General features: G+C 32.7%; 2 protein-coding genes and 1 long non-coding RNA gene across 3 annotated transcripts; 1 reads left to right on the top strand and 2 right to left on the bottom strand.

Moving 5' to 3' along the window:
- The first annotated feature begins 4,713 nt into the window (after positions 1–4,713).
- LOC106721349 lies at positions 4,714–5,329 on the top strand. The gene is made up of 3 exons (XR_001357503.2): positions 4,714–4,793; positions 4,919–4,946; positions 5,215–5,329. It is a non-coding gene; the product is annotated as an uncharacterized LOC106721349 (long non-coding RNA).
- Positions 5,330–6,498: 1,169 nt separating this feature from the next.
- Positions 6,499–11,457, bottom strand: LOC106721357 (calreticulin). The gene is made up of 7 exons (XM_045678474.1): positions 11,301–11,457; positions 11,083–11,187; positions 10,675–10,910; positions 9,337–9,534; positions 9,011–9,220; positions 7,593–7,931; positions 6,499–7,172 (listed from the first exon to the last, which is right to left on the bottom strand). The coding sequence occupies exons 1-7, from the start codon at positions 11,386–11,388 to the stop codon at positions 7,152–7,154; spliced, it is 1,197 nt and encodes a 398-aa protein (XP_045534430.1). The 5' UTR covers positions 11,389–11,457; the 3' UTR covers positions 6,499–7,151.
- Positions 11,458–14,371: 2,914 nt separating this feature from the next.
- On the bottom strand, positions 14,372–20,044 carry LOC106721331 (guanine nucleotide-binding protein-like 3 homolog). Its single transcript, XM_045678301.1, has 9 exons — positions 19,917–20,044; positions 19,343–19,632; positions 18,589–18,775; positions 18,058–18,282; positions 17,423–17,606; positions 16,873–17,095; positions 16,190–16,297; positions 15,772–15,933; positions 14,372–14,724 (listed from the first exon to the last, which is right to left on the bottom strand). Exons 1-9 carry the CDS (start codon positions 19,933–19,935, stop codon positions 14,392–14,394), a joined length of 1,731 nt encoding a protein of 576 aa, XP_045534257.1. The 5' UTR covers positions 19,936–20,044; the 3' UTR covers positions 14,372–14,391.
- Between the last annotated feature and the right edge of the window lie 196 nt (positions 20,045–20,240).

Below are 20,240 nucleotides of genomic sequence, written 5' to 3' on the forward strand. Positions count from 1 at the left end.
AGGCGCCCTCTCTCGCGAGGAGAGGGGCTGACCCTCTGTACCACGATACGGCACGCGTGATTAACTTAGATTTTATATGCATTACTCGTATTCAGAGATCCCTGACGGAGAGTGCATACGGCACAGTTCTTAACAAACTTCCTGCATTTCAGATTAATATAACCTAAAATGTAGGAACTACCATCACGTCAATTAGAAAATATTTATTAAATTTAGTGACTAATTTGAGAAGTGAATACATACAATGCTTATTTTATGAATCATTGAAAGCCCAGCCGAGAAAAAATAAGGATAATAAGTTTTATAATTTATTTTGAGGAGCTGTAAGTTTACATGTAAAGAAAAACGTTTGAACAAAATGAATAGTTTTATTCATAGAGCTATTTAATGAAGACTTAATATTTAAGTAACCAGTAAACTTCTCTGAGTGTAGAAATTAGTGTAACGATTATTTTCATGAATCTTATTTAGAATGAACATTCCATTTTTAAACTACAAAACAACTTATCACTCAAACGTGCCTATTCCTTGCTTATTATAAAATAACTTGCATTTTAAAATAGACTGCTTTTATCATAATTATTCATTGTTTAAAAAAAATAGTTATGAGGCTAGTCTATTGTAGGCTGTTGTGTAAGTACTGCTTATCTTAGAAGAACTTCTAACAAAAGAACTGAGAATAGGTTAATAGGCAGAAAAGAGTTCAATAAGTCTAAACTAAAAAGCCTTTTTTATCCGTGGAAAATCAGTTTATCTCTGTTTCTTTCTTTATAAAGAAAAAGATAAATGATGTGTATTTTTTAAAATACAAGTATAAATAAATGCGGCATTCGAAAGTATCCTTGATATAGTTACGTTCTGTGGGCCTAGCATGAATATTTGTGGTAATAGCCATCTTGTCGTCATCAACAAATTATTAAAATTTGAGCAGCTGGCGTAAAGTATACCAAAAATCTCATACTAATCTTACTCATAATGCGAATTTTTTAACGTATGGATGAATAGATGGATGGATGTTTGTTAGAAGATATCTCCAGAACGACTTTTGGGATCTCGCTGAAATTTGGCATAGATGTAGATCTGAACGAACACGTAGGCTGCTAATTATGTTCTTCTTAATTCCACGCCGACAGAGTCGCGGGTGACAGCTAGTTTTGACATAACTGACGATGACGTTACGAAGGCGATTGTCAAAATATTCGTGTTTGGTCTAGTCTTTTAAAATTAATCGTGTTTAATGATTAAACTCAGTTTAACCACACCTATATCTAACCTAAATTATAAAAGCTGTACTTTTTGTAACTAAACAAATTTTATTATGTAAAATACCTAAAAAAATACCTATATACCATACGGAACCAACATTGGTATCGTAACACTCACGTTTATATCTAATGTTTCTTTTATTTTTAGTTTTCACGTTCAATGGCACACACAGGCGCGGCTTGCTATCAGCTACTCAATTTTTAAAGCTTGCGACATTCTTTTAGGGTGAAGAATAAAAAAGAAGGCGCAAACAATGATAAAGATAGAATATCAAAAGTAAACCGAATATTTTTGCCCTAAAATATGCCATTCACATAGTAGGTTTCGGCCTAAATAGGAACATAAACGGTCTAAGACATCTCAATTATTATTATACAATTAAATACTTTCATCTACTATTTCTATCTCTAAAACAAAGTACAAACGTATTAAAATCAAGAATTAATTTTAAATATACCATATAACCAGATCTGTCAGTGACAGAATCAGCTGTGACCTTGTCGGGCCAAATTTGAGCGAAACGAATGCTTTCGCTACAATACTTCTTGAGCGAATTGTCTCGTTATGGGATGATGAAGATGAAAAATAATTATGAAGAGTTTTAATATGGCTACACTACAACTAATTATAAAAGAACTTTGCGTTCACTAACTTTTGCTGTAATAAGTTAAGGTTGGGAAGGATCTAAGACGGCAATATAAATACATATTGTAAAACGCGTGTAAAAACTTTAATTTTTTTTTAAAAAACTGCTATCAAAGTACCCTTTACAATAATAATATTGATATACAAATAACAAATGTTTAATTTCCAAAGATGTAATCAACAATTTTTTTGTTATTTTATATTTCAAAAGTCACTTCGACCAAAAACACTCCAAAAATAAATAATTTCTTATTATTTAATATTAGATTATCATAAAAATGAAATTAACTATGTATATTTTAAAGTAAAAAATTTATTAAATATTAAATTCGCATATAATTTGTAACAAAGTTTCGCAGAGGAAGGCTTTATTGGACGGAAAGGTTGTGTCGGTAACGAGGCCGATAATGGCCAAAGTTCGGTTCACAATCGTTCCTCTGCCCGGGGATGTTAAGCTTCTAGTAATGACCTCGAACGGAACGCGGACTTTAAAAGTAGCTCTAGTTATATTAAAACTACCTATATTTTTAACGAATGTATTATATTTTTCGATGTTTTACTGTTAAAAAAGTATTTAAGCGCTAAAACATAAATCATATCATGCTAATATTATAAATGAGAATGTTTCTTTGAAGGTATCTCCGGAATGGCTAAACGGATTTTGATGAAATTTGTCACAGATGTAGAACATAGTCTGGTCACTACTTGTTACGTATTTTTTAATGTCGCGCGGACGAAGTCGCGGGCGTCAAATAATAGGATAATAATTAAAAATGTTGTACTGCGTATTTAAATTAACTTTATGTACCAGAGTACAAATATACACGTAGGTACATACAGTTTTCATACTGAACAATACCTTTTAAATTATTATTAAAATGGCACTAATTTAATTCCACACCCCATTATCCTCCTGTACTCCCTATTTTGCGTAAATTAATATAATAGTCATGTAATGTCATGCAATAATTGGTTTTAATTAACAAAATTAATTAAGTTTTGTTGTGAGTTATTAAGTATTATGTTGATATTAAGTATTTTGAATTTAAGTATTATGTTACTGCTGTCTACATTGAAATTTAAAAAATATGTACACACACAAACGAGACTTCTAGGCATATTCTCTGTTATTTTCATAGGAAATATTGAGATTTCAGGAATATAAATATGATTGTAAAACGTAATATCTGAACATAAGAAATTTTATCGAAAAATGTAGTATTCCTCAATTTATTTTAGTCCATATCACAAAGTGCAATATTGACCAAAGAAATACTTTGTTGCCTTTGCCACCCTTAAAATTTAAATTCCTTAAGGTTAGGCCATTAGAAAATTAAGTTAAATCTCATAGAAATAAGGTATAATTTACGACACATTTACGTGGTTGAACCTTAATGCGATATGGGGATGCTAATGTGGGGTGATAAAGAAAAATGTCAACATTAGTATGAATTTCGACGTTCCCCGAGTATCCGGTGTCGACAGACACCCCTGACTACTATCGTATTCAGTTTGTTTAAAATACAATAAGGGATGGTTTTATTATAATTTTTTTCAAGAGTATAAAAAATAAGAACAAATTATTCAATTCAAGCAATTGAAGCAAAATAAGAAAAATAAAAATTCCTTTGCCGTTTATTTCCACAGCTTAAACATTCCTACAAAACATACAGAATTTCCTAGATTTTTTACATGTTAGAAAATACATAAAAATACAGTAAGTTAAAATAAATACTGGTTTAAATAAAACTTGTTACACCCTTCGTTCGTAGACAATACCTAATTGTCTTTGGTAACAAATATAACAAAGTCAGTTGAGTTAACAAATCGTTTTCCGCAGACGTCAGACAGTTTTATGTTCCCTAACGTTTAGGGTCGGCTGTTAAATCGATTTTAACTCAATTAAGGGGAACGGAATCGAACATAAAATTGTAAGGGACACTGAATACTTTGTATTTTACTGTATAAAATTAAATGTTCCAATAATAAACGTGTCGTAAAATAATTAAATCTTATGTAACCCTTTAAATGCAGCAACAGAAGCAGAATATAAAAAGAAAAGTATAACATTTTTTTTTCACGTTAAAAATTGAAAATTGCTTAAATTTAGAAATTAATATTTTACGAAATGAGAGTCTATAGTTTGCTGTTAAGAATGATAAAACTGGTCGTCTTCTAATTATAAATATAAAATAGTTATAATATAAATATAAAATAGCTATTTAGACAATTTTAGCTTTAATTTAAGGGGGTTTAACATGAAGCATAACACGCCACATCTGCTCACACACCCTATTGTTTTCTCATTTAATTTATGTCCCCCATTTTAAGAGCATATGGACATTTCTGTGGGTGCGTATAGATGGCCAAAACACAATAAAATAAAGTTTAATTAATTTTTATGGAATGAAACTCTAAAAAAATGATCTGACTTTTTCCATACGATAAACATATCATAATGGTCTTAAAAACTTATCAGTGCTGATTTCTTTATGCTTCGTTTAGCATTAATACAACAAAATTTCTTTAAACGATTAAAAATATGCATGAAATGTCGATGTCTACCTTTTGTCAGATATTTTGTTACCAACGACGTGCGCCATCTACTGACTAGTAAAAGAAACTGAATTTTAATTGAAATAACAGACATAAGTAAGAGGAAATACCAAATGTATTGTCTGCAATATTATACGCATGGTCTTCTTCTTACTACGTAAAATGAACCGATGACAAGATTGTTTAGAAAAAGATTCGAGCGTGTAATTTACCGTGAATGTGTTTTGATATATAAGACGGCTCATATTACATATATTTTAAAAATTGTATCTGTGTTAAAGATGTTGAAAGCAAAGTTATTTATTGAATTTTTCGTGTCAGTTTTGGTAAGATTTTTATTATATATCACTTCTTTACTTTATGGTACATTTTTACCAGTTTTTAGTTAATTAGCAAGAATTTTAACTAACATTCGCCTTTAATCCTTAATAAATCCATCTGTGTTTTGCAGATTTTGTCACTGATTTCGGAAAACGAAGGTAAATTTATTTTTAAAGTTAAACGTGACCTAAACTAAGCCAAACCCAAATTTGAACAAAAAAGATCACTTAATTTTTGACATTTAAATTTGAGGCAAATAAACAAGCTTACCTACTACAAAAGTTAATTCGACGATTAGAAATTAAAACGCCTGTTGAAATATAATATCAAATAATCATTGATCTTTTTTAGCTCGTTCGTTCAGAAACAATATCTGAGAAAATTGAAATTATTGTTAAATTATTATATTTAAATATTTGTAAGCAGTTGAAGCAGCGCCGGCGCCATGTGGCGAACTCTTCAGAATGTTGAAATACAAGCCGACAAAAGACGTAAAAGATAAAGAGGAAGAAAAGAAGAAGAGAAAAGAAAAGGAAAGGAAAGAAAAATTAAAACTTATAGAGAAATGTGAGTATTGATTGACGTTTTTTACTATGGATCTGTACCCCCGATTATATCAAGAAACTATATGCAATTTGTGGATGAAAAAAATATCTAATAACAATTAAATATTCTGGTTTGTTTCAGTTTTCGAGGATCTATGTAAGTATTACTCGTATAATTATATTGTAATAATCCAGGTGATGTTTAATTTCAAGCTAAGTTTCGTAGAGTTAAATGATAAGTAATATTTATTTTTTCAAAAAAATAATTAATTTTAGAAAATGAAGACAGGGTACTATTTTTTTTTTTTGCATATGTATTTTATAATCATAAAAAACCATCTAATTTTTTGCAGTTGTTTCAAAATAAAGGAACGTAAAGAATAAAACTTTTTAGGCTATTTAACGTTAAGAATTTTCTTGATTCCCGGTCAGTACTACCTTGGAGTCCCAGATGGCGGACCCGAGAAGTCGACAACACAAACCCACTGGATGAAACATTCGGAAACTATTTTAAAATACTTTCAAATATGTTTATGTAAAGTTGAAAACAATTAAAATAATTTTAAATCAATAAATTATTGTATTTTCTTTATAAATGAGGCCATGAGATCCAAAGTGGTCTGTCATTTTTTCAATAGTAATTTTAATTGATAAACCTGCTCTAAACAGTAAGTCATATAATTTTCATAGACGGCATTAGAATTACCATCTTAGCATATGAAAAATTTAAATTTTGATAGCGTTTAACTAAATTATTGCTTATCTAATTAAGCCACTCTAGCTCCCATGTCACGGAATCACAATCTCCGAGTTTGTCTCTTTAGAGCAGGGATTCTCAAAGGTGTCGATATCGACCCCCTGGAGTCGATATTGAACTTAAATCATTGCTAATTCTTACTCTGTCTTCTTCTATTGACCTAAGTCAGCATGAATAATAATAATTGATCTTAAAAGTAGGTTATTTGGCCATGGGGAGTCTGTGGTAACGGTTCATTTGGGAAAAGGGGGTCACTTGTCCAAAATAGTTTGGGGATACCTGCTTTAGAGGGACAGATTCAATACATCGATGTGGTCAAAATTTGAAATGTACTTTATTTCTGTTCCATACCCCACGGATTTTTTGTTGTATTACGCAATAATTCATAGTAAATAAAACAAAAACAAGTAAAATTGGTATTAATTTTAATCAGACTCATTTCACAACGTAAATTGAGAACTCATTATACAAGCATTCATTGTACAACATAGGCCAAGTACAAAATGTTGGCTGTTGGCCCATGTTGGCCAACAAATGCACAAACACACAAACACGACACACAGTGTCGCAACATAACATTAAATAACATGAGCGCGATTCCTTTATATACATACATACATACACACATCTGTCATTACTTAGAACATAAACCAAGGAATATTGCATATCACAATTAGGGTTGCAGCAAAACTTATATCGATATAAATTCGATACAATTTTATCGATAACTCACAATTATTCTTAAAAAAAAGTGTTAAACAAAAATTTTTTTACAACTCAAATTGTTTATTAAAATCAGTTACAAGTAAAAATGGCAGTATCGATATCGATAAATATCGATATAGTTGCATCCCTAATAGCAAAATTACCCAAACCCGGGTATATCAAAGTAAGTGACGACGTAATACATCGGATAATTCGAGTGTTCCACACAAGTGACATGTATATAAATAACAGATACTGGATATATTGAAACACACACAAAATGGCGGCTTGTAACTGTATGTCGGCGCGCACTTAGTACCAGTGGTACATATTGTCTAACTCACTACACAACTAGTCTACAGCTCGTCGTGCTCATCCTGGGGACAAAGAGAAAACAAATTTAACAACCAACAAATACTAAACTAATTAATATAAATAAAAAAAGATATTGGAACGAAGTTCCTTATCGCGCGTTGTGAATGGGGACTAGACGGAAAAAATTCTTACGAAAAGTTGTCACGACACTTTTTGTTATAGACGAATGAGCGCTACTTCACCATGGCAACGACGTGACAATATATAACGAAAATTCATAGAAATAAAATGTACTTCTTGTGAAGAATTAAGTTTTTTATGCATAGAATAAACATTGGTTCCTTCACTAATTAATTGAAAGGAACTTCGTTCCATCCGGGTGTCCCAACACACCTCTCAAGTTTTTAAATATAAAATTAGGTATGATTGAAGTTGTCAATATGGAACTAAATAAAAAAAATTGCCACTCAAAGTATACTCACAACAGGCGCCGCTTCTCCGGCTTCCTCATCGAGATCCTCATCATCCTCCTCATCATCAGGCTTCTCCGCCTTCTCCTTCTCCCTTTCGGCCTCATCCTGCTCGTTCTTCATCTTCTTCTCCCCTTCTAAAGTCTTCTTAAGAGCTTCTCCGCGCTCCTTTGCCACCTCCAAGTCATCGGTGATGAGGAAATTGTCAAAGATGGTGCCCGACTTGACCTGCCACAGATCCAAACCGACAGCACACAGTTCGTCTCTCTTGTACAGCTTGGAGTCGGGGGTGTATTCAGGGTTGTCGATCTCGGGGTGCACCCATGGACCCTTGTACGCAGGGTTGTCAATCTAGAAACAAATTATTACATTTTTAATATTGTAAATTAAAAAAAACAGATTTAAAAAAAAACACTACGTAATTAGGGAAATTAATCGTTAATAAATAAATAAAATTACAGGATTGATTTCTAATAAATAAAAAAATTCGAATATTTTGCTTCACTCAGTTAAAACGTAAAATATCTTCATATAATTGCCAATAGACAAACAAACAAACACTAAAGTACTTTTACATACACATTTTTCAAATCACGAACTCGACTTGTCTTACTGTTAAAAGGTTAATGAACTTTGTGTAACCTATTACCACTCTTACGAAATTGTATGCTTAAAAATTTGCATCTAACTGTCACAGGCTAATATAGACCTTAAGTTAACGTCACAAGGCGCATATTACAAAGTCAATAACCTTATTAGTACACATGTAACAGAAACGAGTCATTGCTCTTGTGTTAAAAAAAATCTATTCAATAGAAAGTTTGATTTAAAGAAATGTTAAAGAATTGAAAACAAACTATTTAATATTTGTTTTAAACATTATAGAGACTTGTTTTTATGAACTTTCCATTCGTAAGATGTTTTGTATAAATAAAATGTAGGATTAAGTTAATACTAAAATGTTCATAGTTTATTTGGAATTGAAAAAAGCTATTTTTTTTCCAAATTCTGACTAAATAAAAATCCATCATTAGCATTATCAGAATCAATCTTTTTGGAGGCTGTGTAATAATTCTTCCTTGCATTGCTTTGTTCTGAACATAGACTTGTATGTTCCGAGCCTCCGACATATTTGAAATACAATACAAGTGTTTTACCTACATAATGTAATGCCTGTGCCCTATGGAGCAGTGTTTCCCAAAGTGGGCGATAACGCCCCCTTGGTTGCGTTTGAAACCTAGGAGGGGGCGATAAGGAGTCCAAAAAATGGAGGGCATTGAAACTAAATAAAGTAATGAAATTGTGGTTTTTAAGTTTTAGGGCTGAAAACTAGGGGGCTCTGAAATATAATTGATTTTCAAAGGGGGCGGTGAAAGAAAATAAGTTTGACAGTCACTGCTATAGGGTAAGGGTTCAAGTTGATGTCATACCTGCTTGGGGGCCCAGACACCTTTGTAGTCGGGGTTGTCAATCATGGGGGGCTCCCACTCGCCGTCCATCTCATCGTCCCAGTCTTCGGGTTTGCTGGCATCCGGGTCAGGAATGTGCTCAGGCTTGTCCCAATCTTCGGGCTTCTTGTCTTCAGGGTCGGGGATGGTTGGTTTGTCGTCCCAGTCTTCAGGTTTCTTTGCTTCAGGGTCCTAAACGCGAAAATATTAATAAAATATTAGGATATTAATGTAATTTAACGAAGCTTGTTTGCTCTGTACCATTAAAGATGAAGTAATTGAACTGAGAGAAATGAAACTCTGTATACCTTGATCTTCTTAGGAGGTAGGAAGTCCCAGTCAGCCTCCAGCTCTCCAGATTCCACCTTTTCATTGTCAATAAGCACTTCATATGTGTTGTCTGGTTTCACAATGAGCGTGTACAAGTGAGTGTAGACATCATCCTTGCAGCGAATGTCTTTCTTGATCAGATGGTTCTTGCCCTTGTAGCTGAAGATTACATGCACCTGGTGATAAAAAAAGAAATTGTTGTTGAAATGTTTACTATTATTTATTAATCAACTGACTTGTAACATATCGATGCTGAAAAGCATAAACGCTGTAACCCTTGAAATCGCGAATATGTTTTTCACACGTTAATAATTTCAACGATTTTATTATAGGTTAGCACAAACACACAACATTGCTAAATACCGCATGCTTGTAGGCGTATCAGCTCACGAGTTATCATTTTTTGGCTCTCCTGTAAAGTTCATTCTTTCGGGGTTACAGCGTTTACGCTTTCCAGCGTCGATATGACAAAATGTCATCATCAGCTCACTATACATCCCCAATGAGGGGCTCGGAGCCTACCCTAAGTTAGGAGCGACTAGGCCATAGTCAACCACAGCCAAGTGCGGGTTGGTATATCTCATATGATTAATAAAAATGATTCTGTTTATTACTTTGAAAAATACTATTATTTTAGTGTAAAATTACAGTACATGAAGGTTAGTTGGCATTAGAATGACGTAAAATAATCAAGAAAATAATAATATTCACACAAAAACATGTGTAATATTTAATGTTAATGAGCCATCAACATAAAAACTGTATACTTGTAAGATATAAAAAATAACATATATTGAAACATACAAAGTTCAAGAATAAATTACATTGTACTAAAATTACTGGTTGTATGATGTATTTTTTTTTTTACTTATATTACATATTTTATGGTTCTCAAATACTTAACACATAAATGTACAGACTTAGCGGATTAACGTTGCACACAATTCTGATAAGTTTTATCACCAGTTAGAATTTCCAGTAACAAATTGATAAAGAAAAAAATAGTTTGAAAGACAAATTGCTTAATGAGAAATATTTATAATTCATCAAATGGCTTCATAAACTAATGAGTATGCAAATTACTTATTACTTAATAAACCTGTTTAAATAAATTCACTTTCATCCATCACCTTACATCACAACTTTATGCTATTACATTTTAAAGACTGATAATTTACAACATGTGAAAAACATGTTTTTTCTACACAAATACCCATATCTACATATTACCCATATACCCATTTCACATTCTATATGTTTTGAGAGTGAAATTTCACAGTTGCATTGTTAAAATTAATATAACATTTGTAACTCACCTTCTTGGTACCAGGACCACAGATATCGGGACCGAACATAATTTCATAGGGAGTTTCGCCGTGCATGTCCTTCTGGTCCAACTTGCAGTCAAACACCTTGAGGTAACCACCTCCACAGTCAATGTCTTGCTCATGCTTCACCGAGAATTGCACCACCAGGGGCTTGTCCTCGTTGGAGAATGGCTTAAACTTGCGCGACAGAGCATAAAACCTCGCATCTTCAGAGGTCTGCAGACCTGGAGATTACGTTCATTATTGGTAAGATAAGAATTTTAATACACATCTAAGACATATGTAAAATAAGAAAATTAGTCTGTATCATAATTAAAGCAAATGTGAACTGTTGCAAATAAATTAAGAAAACTAGTTTCCAGTCCAATTAGAAAGGAAAACCACGTATGTACGTACCTTTATCTTCTTCGGGGTCATTGTAGAATTTCCCAGCGGTTAACTTAAATTTGCCGAACTCCTTGCCGGGGTGCTCGCTGTACACCCAATTGGTTTCCCATGAATCTGCAATGATAAAGTCACTCAGAATCCATAATTACCACCGGCGTCCTAGATCAATAGCACACGCGGCGTGCCGGCACTCTTTACTAAATATTCTCAATAATATTAAATCTTACCATCCGGGAATTTCTCTTCAAAATACACTTCACAATTAACATAATAAATTGCCAGTAAACTGACAAAAGCTAAAGCCACAGCCCTCATTTTGTTACACACAATCAGCCGCTTTCGTCAATGGATCCGCCACGAATAACTTCGAATTTTGGCGAGTTCCCTGTTATTTAATTTCTACCGGTTTGTTGCGTTGTCTGTTTGCTACCTCTGTCACTCTCGGTAAAAAGATAGCCGTGCGAAAGAGAAAGAGCAAAACATACGTGTCTCTTGGAAATTGATAAAAGAGAGCGAATGAAATGAGTTTACGGAAAAATCTTTGAGAGGAAAAGAGACATGAGATTTTGTTCTTCGACGTATGACGTCGATTTACGCAGACAGATGGAAAGCTGCTATTGGTCGGACGATAGCAAATAGGAATTGAACACACTATTCTAATCGAACAACTTGGTGACGCGGGAAAATACAAATTTTTATTCCTTTCAATAAAAAAAAATTAAACATTTTTGAAAGAATACGAGTGTTTTTATCTTCACCATTTGTCTATGATTTTTACGATAAATTATAAATCGCATATAAAAATTAATACAAATTTAAAATATTTATATCAGCTCAATGATCTAGAAAGTTCACCTTGGTGAATAATTCTCGCCCAATCAGAGTTGCACATGACATCAAAGCGTGATGGATATATAAAAGTTACTAAAGTTGAAGCGAAAAAGTTGAATCCACGTGTGTTTTTCAAGTTAATTTCGTTGCTGATATTTCCATTTATTCACAAGTTATTTATTATTTTTTACTTTACTATTCTTGTTCACCTTTCGCAAATTAGTGACTAAAGTACCTAAAATTATGCAAACTAAAGTTTTCCTATTTTAACTTTTTATTTAGGATATGCGTTTTAATTTATTCTTAAAATATTCGATGTTACGGAGAACTTAAGAAAAATTACCAAGGATTTAGGGAATTTTCAGCTTAATTTATACGTTTCGAATAAAACTTTTATCCTTTGTTACATTACCTGTTATCACCAGGACGTTTTGGGCGCTTAAGAGCGAAAATCAGTCCGGGGTCCCTAAAAGAAATGCCTGCGTTGGTTGGCACCCCCAGAGACCTTTGTCCGGTCGCTCCTTAATACTTGGCCCCCTTAGACCGGCTCTGGATATCATATAAAAAAAATCTCCGGCATTGAATTCACTTAATATGTAATAATAATAACATATATGCGTACTCGCATACATACGCATCTTTACATGCATTGAAAAAATTCAAGGTAAAATAAAAAATAGAAGAACAATTACCAATAGATAAAATCATAATGGACAAAGGACAAACCTTTGCGTGACAAATTATTATAAAAAAACTTCGAATTCATTGATTTTTATTTGATATTTGCTTTAACCCGCGGGTTTCATTGCGCAGTAAATATTGCCTACAAAGGCGTCGACAGCCGATGATGAGAAATTAACAGCGAGATTTAGTAGTTTTTATAGCTTGCTGGATTTTTAGTGTATATGTCTAAAGTTGTAGGGTTATTACAACGTAATAAAGCATTTTTGGCTGCCGTGCTGTTATTTATACAAAACTAGCTGTCGTCCATGACTCCGTCCGTTCGGAATTAAAAAAAAACATAATAAGTAGCCTACGACTATGCCGAATTTCATAGAGATCCGTTGAGCCGTTATGGAGACAACTTCAAACAAACATCCATCTATCCATCCATCCAAACATTAGCATTTATAATATTAATAAAATATATATTTATAGCCTTTATATAAATTGTTAATTTTATAAAAATGATTGAATGAAACTAGGGATATTTTAATGATAAATTACACCAAATTCCATATAACTATGACGAGGTCGTTAACCTACATTTTATAATCTCAACTAATGATAATGTAATAGTCATATCATGTAACGATTTAGAAGGTTAAAGAATTTTTCATTTTATGGTTTTAGTAAAACGCTAGGGCTAGTAGCCCACAACTTATAAATATAGCCTGTCACCTAGGAATAGTGTAGCTTCTAGTGAAAAAAAATTTCAAATTATTTCAGTAGTTTCGGAGCCTACTCAATGCAAACAAAAATAGAAAAACCTAATAAGCCTATGTTTTGTTCCAGATTATGTTCTACATCTGTGCCTTATTTCATCAAGATCCGTTGAGCCTTTCTGGAGATATCAAACAAATGTACATCCATCCATCTAAACTTTCGCATTTATAATATTAGTAAAATTACTAGTAAGCTAGCTTGGTTTCTTTTCCAAAATACGTAATTACACGTTTATGGCTGGCGTGATATGCAGTACTGTTTACGAAAGTAAAGACGTTATACGAATGACTCGTGTTATAGTAATAATATTATTGAATGTACCTAACAACATTTCCTACCGTATTCTTTCATACCAGAGGTTCCCAACCTTTTTTCTCATAGGCACCTTATAAAATGTTACTGATTTCTGTGAAGCCCCTTCTGATACATTTTTCTCAACTTTGTTCCCCGTCATCTTAAACCCCACGGATTGTTAAGACGCACGGGGGTCTACCTGAATTTTAGGAATCACTTCATATTGTGTAATGTGACAATATCTTACTAATATTATAAATGCGAATGTTTAGATGGATGTTTGTTTGAAGGTATCTCTGGAACAGCTCAACGGATCTTGATGAAATTTGTCACACATGTAGAACATAGAAAGGAAGAACACATAGGCTACAATTTTTTTTTAAATTCCGCATGGACGTAGTCGCGGGTGATAGCTAGTTATTTATAAATATAACACATAATAATCTTTTATCGTGTAATGTAACACGGTTTGTACCTAATAATTGGTTAACTCAAGTTACAAAACATATGACCCCCCATTATAAATGAAGTTACACGTAATAACTTTTCAAAGCACAAGTATTTTAGCATTTTAAAAAGAATTAAAAAAAATAATATAACATTATATATAGCTTATTGTAGCCTCTGTTTTTTTAATTAAATATTTCAACAGTGAAAATCCACAGTAGTAAATACTCTATTATGAGGTGATTGGAGTAAAAATATTTAAAGAGAAAAAAAATCATGTAACTATAAGTTTATTCAACACTACAAAGAAAAGTCTTCCTTAAAATCGTAGTCATCAGTTTTTTTATACGTTGTCAGAGAAACATTTTCTAATACATCAGCCAAATTAACCGCTTGCTTCTCAACTTTCTTTTGCTTTTTTTTATCTTTTTTAAACTGCATCTTTCGTAATTTGTTTTGTTTAGTGTTGCCCTCTATCTGCATTTCGGGATCGTTTTTTTCTTTTCCCTTTTTCTTATCTCCTTTCTCTAGTTTGGATCTGATGGTGACTTTTTTAGGTAAAAGTGTTGATTCATCTTCATCTACTTGCATTTCGTCTTCTAACGCCGCTTTGACAGGTCCTGTACTTGTTATCTGCAATAAAACGGTCATTAGAAATGCACATGCTGCAGCAAGATTTCTATTATTTTCTTACAAAAAACATAAACAGAAGGCACACGTAAAAAGGAAGCAATTCCGCGTTGCGTCTGATGAGTGTGTGTACCTGACGGTTAATTTAAGCTTTTTCAGGAATGAATAGAAGGGTATCTGACAGAGGAGGTGAGACATAGGAAGGGGAAATATTATCTGTCTGTGCGTCCCCTCTTCCGTCGGTTAAAGATAGGCAACGCATTTTCAATTGCGGATGTCTGTTGGCAGAGGTCGCTACGCTATTACGAATTCAAGTAGCCGCTTGCTAGTTTTAGAGGATCCGGAATACGGACAGTGAAAACGGTAATTCGGTGCCTCTTAGAAACCCGAGATGTCCATTTTCATGCTTCCTACATTGATTAATTAATAATTATGATTTTTATACACAGTGTATTCATTCTGATTATTTAAATATAACGATGGGTCCTACGAATAAGGGCTAATGTGCAAATTTACAACTTTTCAGAAAAGGCTCTCAGAGTATTAACCATATAGGAAAAGCCCTTTTACTTTAGCAAAAAAAACACATTTACACCTATAAATTTATATTTGTGTTTAGAGCATATTGTTAATTAGACTAAGACGTAGCTTTTAACATAAAAAAAGTAAAAATCATTAATTTGTTACTTTGGCCCTTATACATAGGACCCATCGACATATGTACAAACATTTGTTTATTAAAAAAAATACTTAATATACTTTCGACACGGTTATCAAGCCAATAAACTTGTGGGGTGTGAATAAAATTTAAAATGGTTGTTTAAATGGTTGTCATGGTAACTGTTATTCTTAGTCAATGGCGAAAGCCTTCGTTTGAGCGTACATTTTGATATTTGCAATTGAAAATTTTACGCAATGTGAATTAAAAAAAAAATGTTTTTCTGTATAACAAATATAAAAGGATGAAGTCGGGAACAGCTAGTTTTAAATAAAAAAAAAAGATTCAAAGATAAATTTTGGATAATTTCAGTCATATTATAATGTTCATACCTTAATGCCTTCTTCATCTTTGCCGGACTGTAGCGCGTCTATAGCTTCGGTTTCCATTGCCTCAAAGGAGTTTATATCAAACTCTTTAGCTATTGTTGTTACAATTTTCGCATCAACATGTATATTAGTTTCTTCTTCTGGTGGTTCCGTGAAATATCGAACCTGGAGAAAGAAAAATTGTCTTTCTAATATAAATAAAAAAAGTAAGTTGGATACAAGTTGGTTTACTTTGCATGAGTTATAGACATCTATTAGCAAATTATGTAACTAAATTAGATAAAAACTATCCTATGTAGAACATTGTCTGGAAGAACACATAGGCTACTTATTAAATTTTTTTTAATTCCGCGTAGACAGAATCATGGGCGACAGTTAATGTAATATACACATACATAATCGAAAAGTTTTAAAATCGTACCTTGCCAGTATTCCAGTCATTGAGTAGTATCCTGGCAGCAGCCTCCTGGTCGGGTACTCCGCCCTTCTTGTACCGGCCCATACGAGACGCTAAACTTGCGAAGAACTCCTACATTTATATTAAACATATTAAATATAAGATGTATAAAAATACATTTTTTTTTTTAAATTTCATATTGTATTAACACTTTTGGCATTTGAATTATACACCTTATATGGTAAATAATAACAGTTTTTAATCTTATATATAAAATTCTCGTGTCACAATGTTAGTTACCACATTACTTCGAAAAGACTGGACTAATTTTCATTAAATTTTATCTGCATATGCAGTAGGCTTGAGAATTGGCTATTATATATTTTTTATACCCCTAAGTGATAAGGGTTGTCCATCCCAAACAGTTTTTTGTACTTAATTTAAATTCAAACTTCCCTAGAAATCTTACTAATATTATAAATGTGATGTGTTTAGATGGATGGATGTTTGTTAGAAGGTATCTCCGGAACGGCTCAACGGATCTTTATGAAATTTGGCATAGATGTAGAACATAGTTTGGAAGGAGACATAGGCTACTAATAATTATTTTCTTAATTCCGTGCGGACGGAGTCGCGGGTGACAGCGAGTAATTTATAATGCATAACAATGTTTAGTGGGACAGTTAGTTAAAACAATAAAATCATACCTGTGGAGTATTAAATGGTGGTACACAATATAAATCAACTAATGTTTGTTTGTGTGCTCTCTGCAGTATGGCGGTGGCGGGGGTCACAGGGTCCTTAAGGCTGCCAACTCGGATGGCATTCTTGAGGGCAACGGATGCATCATTATCTGACCCTGTATGGAACACTATCCCTGGACTGTCGAGGATCTTTATCTTCGAATCTAATTGTACTGTTTGCATTTGCCTGAAAAAAAAAGAAAAAGATACATTATTTATGCCTTGCTACTGATCTTCACCATTAAATTATCTAAGATTTACAGTAATTTCTGTATCAAACACACAAACAGGATAATATATGAGCTAAATGGTCTCTGCCTACCCGTCTGGATTACGAGCGTGAGTTAAGTTGTAACAATAGTTTTTAGTTAAACCATACTTTTTATTGTTAAATTTAACCAGCCCTCTTTTTAACCTACCATACCTACCTACCTATTCATAATATTTTAAACAATTAATATAAAAGTTTAGTACACCAATATTTTTTTTGTTTCTCATAAACTTAAAAACTTACTTTGTGACACCTGGAGTACTACCAACATTACAAGCTTTAGATCTATTCAAGCTGTTTATGATCGAGCTCTTGCCAACATTAGGCAAACCGACCACACCCACTGTTATTGATGTCTTAATGCCTTTATTACGACAGTAGTTGCCTAAAAGACTCGTCAGAAGTTCTGCACCTACACACGCTGAACCTAAAAAAAAATTACAGAGGGTAAAAAAAAATCATTGCATACTTTATATTGAAATTTGTAGTTCTGGAATAAAACCTCTTTAAAGAATATCTTTTCTATCAACATGATATGATTAAGCACTGATTCACAGTGGTAGGTGACAGTAGCAACGACAACATGTGTTCCACAAATAGGCCAGTGTTATACCACAACTATGCAGAAGACAGGCGTCAAGTAAAAATCATGTCCCTAATTTTAGTCTTGTCTCTTTCCACCATTTTCTTATAAGGAAAAGATGGGAAGGGGAAGGGAATATAATGGAGAGGGTGCATAGCAAGTGGAAATATTAGCTTCTAGTGTGTCACTTCGGTCGGTCGGTTAAAGTTAGGCAATGTATAATTAATTCTATCCTATGAAAGTTTCTTAAATCATGGTTAAATATATCTGAAAATAATAAATATACCCAGATTACCTTTCATTTCTTTTTCTTTAACAATATGCTTCATTTTCCTTCTCCCTAAGTTATGTTGCTGGTCCTGTGTGGACGCTTTGAACGGTACCGCTGGAGCAAATCTTCTCAAGTACTTAAGCCATGCTGTGAGGTTACCACGGGGTACCAGATCTGCCTTATTCAGTACTAAAACTAACCTTTTGCCTGACTCACGGACCGCTTCTTCTACTTGCACACATCTAGTGCCTGAAAATGTATGTTTGTATTTGAAATGTTTACAGATTTTTGTAAAATTAATGCTTTAAAAACCGCATTATGTCATTGGTTAAAACAACAATCTTAATACACAGTCCTGACTGAACTCTTACTTACTGCCTCATAGAAAACACAACACATATTTTAAAATTAATAACTACTTTTTTTATACTACAGCTGAATATTGGCATTTTTAATATTTTTATAACTTTAATGTTACAAAAATTAACTTAGCCAAATAACCTTAAAATTAAGCATATAATTTACAAAATGTAAACAGTGGATAAAATTATTTACCTAATGGATCTCTAGCATCAACAACTTCTAAAATTACTTCAGCCTCCGAAATAACCTTTTTAAATTCTCTGTAATAAGTCTTTAAAGAGTTCTCCTGCTGCCTGTCTTTGCCAAATTCAATATCATTGTTTGCTTCACCACCTTTGAAGGCATCATGAACTTTCCCTCTTGCCTCTGCATTGGCTACCTAAAAATGTGTTAGAATTTTTTATTATAACTTTTCTTACTATAATAAAACCTCTTTGTCCTTCTTTTAATTTAAATTCTAGTATAATTTTACAAAGTGCAGGAGACTAAATTTTATTATTTTTTTTTATATGAAATGGTGGCAAACAAGCAGTCACCTGAATTCGCCGAAAAAACGACGCGACTTTTGCCTATCGACATCCGCAAATGCGATGCGTTGCCTACCTTTAATCAACGGAGAAGGGGACAAAAAGAAAGAGGATATTTCCCCTTGCCATGCATCCCCTCCTCCGCCAAATCCACTTCCCCTTCCCATCCTTTCCTTAAATGAAAAGGGTGGGAAAGGAAAGAGGACTAAAATTAGGTCTCCGGCACCACACTCATCAGACTGTACCCGGAATTACTTCCACTTCACGCCTATCTTCTTTGTGGTCGTGGTATTTCACTGGGCAAGCCAACCAATTCGTGCAACAGATGTTGTTGTTGCCTACCACTGTTACAATTTACAAGAGTGTGGCATGTACAATTTACAAGAGATGTTATTATATTTAATTTTAATTATTCATACCAAACTATCCATGGCAATTGGATTATTTTTCTTTTCTTCCGTTTTCTTTTGTTTTTCTAATTTAGCAAGTTCCTTCCTTTTCTGTCTTTCTTCTTCTTTGTGTTTCTTTACTGCTTCAACTTCTTTCAAAATATCTTCTTTAAAAGGACATTCATTTGGTATTTGAATCGGCTTGTTTTTCTTCGACTTTGGGTTCTTCTTTGCCTCTTTTTTTAATTTTCTATTGTGTTCTCTTACTTTCTTTTCTATTTTATATCTCAACCGTGCTGGTTGCCTCTTCGACGGTTTTTCTGGAATTGTAAAAAATTATTTATATTAATATTATACTTTGGTTTCACCACCATAGTTTTCTAGTGGTAATTTAGAGGAGGTATTTTAAGAGCAGAAACTGTGCACAAGCTTTGAATATAATACGAAAAAATATATCATTAACAACATTCATAATATGAATTCACAATATTATAGGTAAAAAATGATATATTAAGTAAAAGTTTACATTAGAAATTTAAGTAATTTTAATTTCTATTACTACTAAATATGAAAAAAAATTACAGTGTGGAAATAGATAACTTACTTAGTTTGAATTTCGCCATATCTATTAAGCAGATAACTTAAAATATAAGGACTTTTTAATTATAACTTAAAACTATTTAAAATATAACCTAACTTATCACGTCGGTTTATTTTGACACTTCTTTGCAATTTGACAGTTCGTTTTATCAACATGTGCTTTTAGTTTTATTGCCAACTGCAAAATGTGGGACATTTTTGACTTGAATTTAAAATTGTTATTTTTTTTATTTATACGCTTTAATGTTGTTGCTTATAATTTTCTTTATTACTTTACTTATCGTTAGTTTCTGAGACCAAAATCCCTCTAAATAAAAATTGTCATTAC

The sequence above is a fragment of the Papilio machaon genome, chromosome 6 (assembly GCF_912999745.1).
Source record: "Papilio machaon chromosome 6, ilPapMach1.1, whole genome shotgun sequence".
In the NCBI taxonomy this organism is placed as follows: domain Eukaryota; kingdom Metazoa; phylum Arthropoda; class Insecta; order Lepidoptera; family Papilionidae; genus Papilio; species Papilio machaon.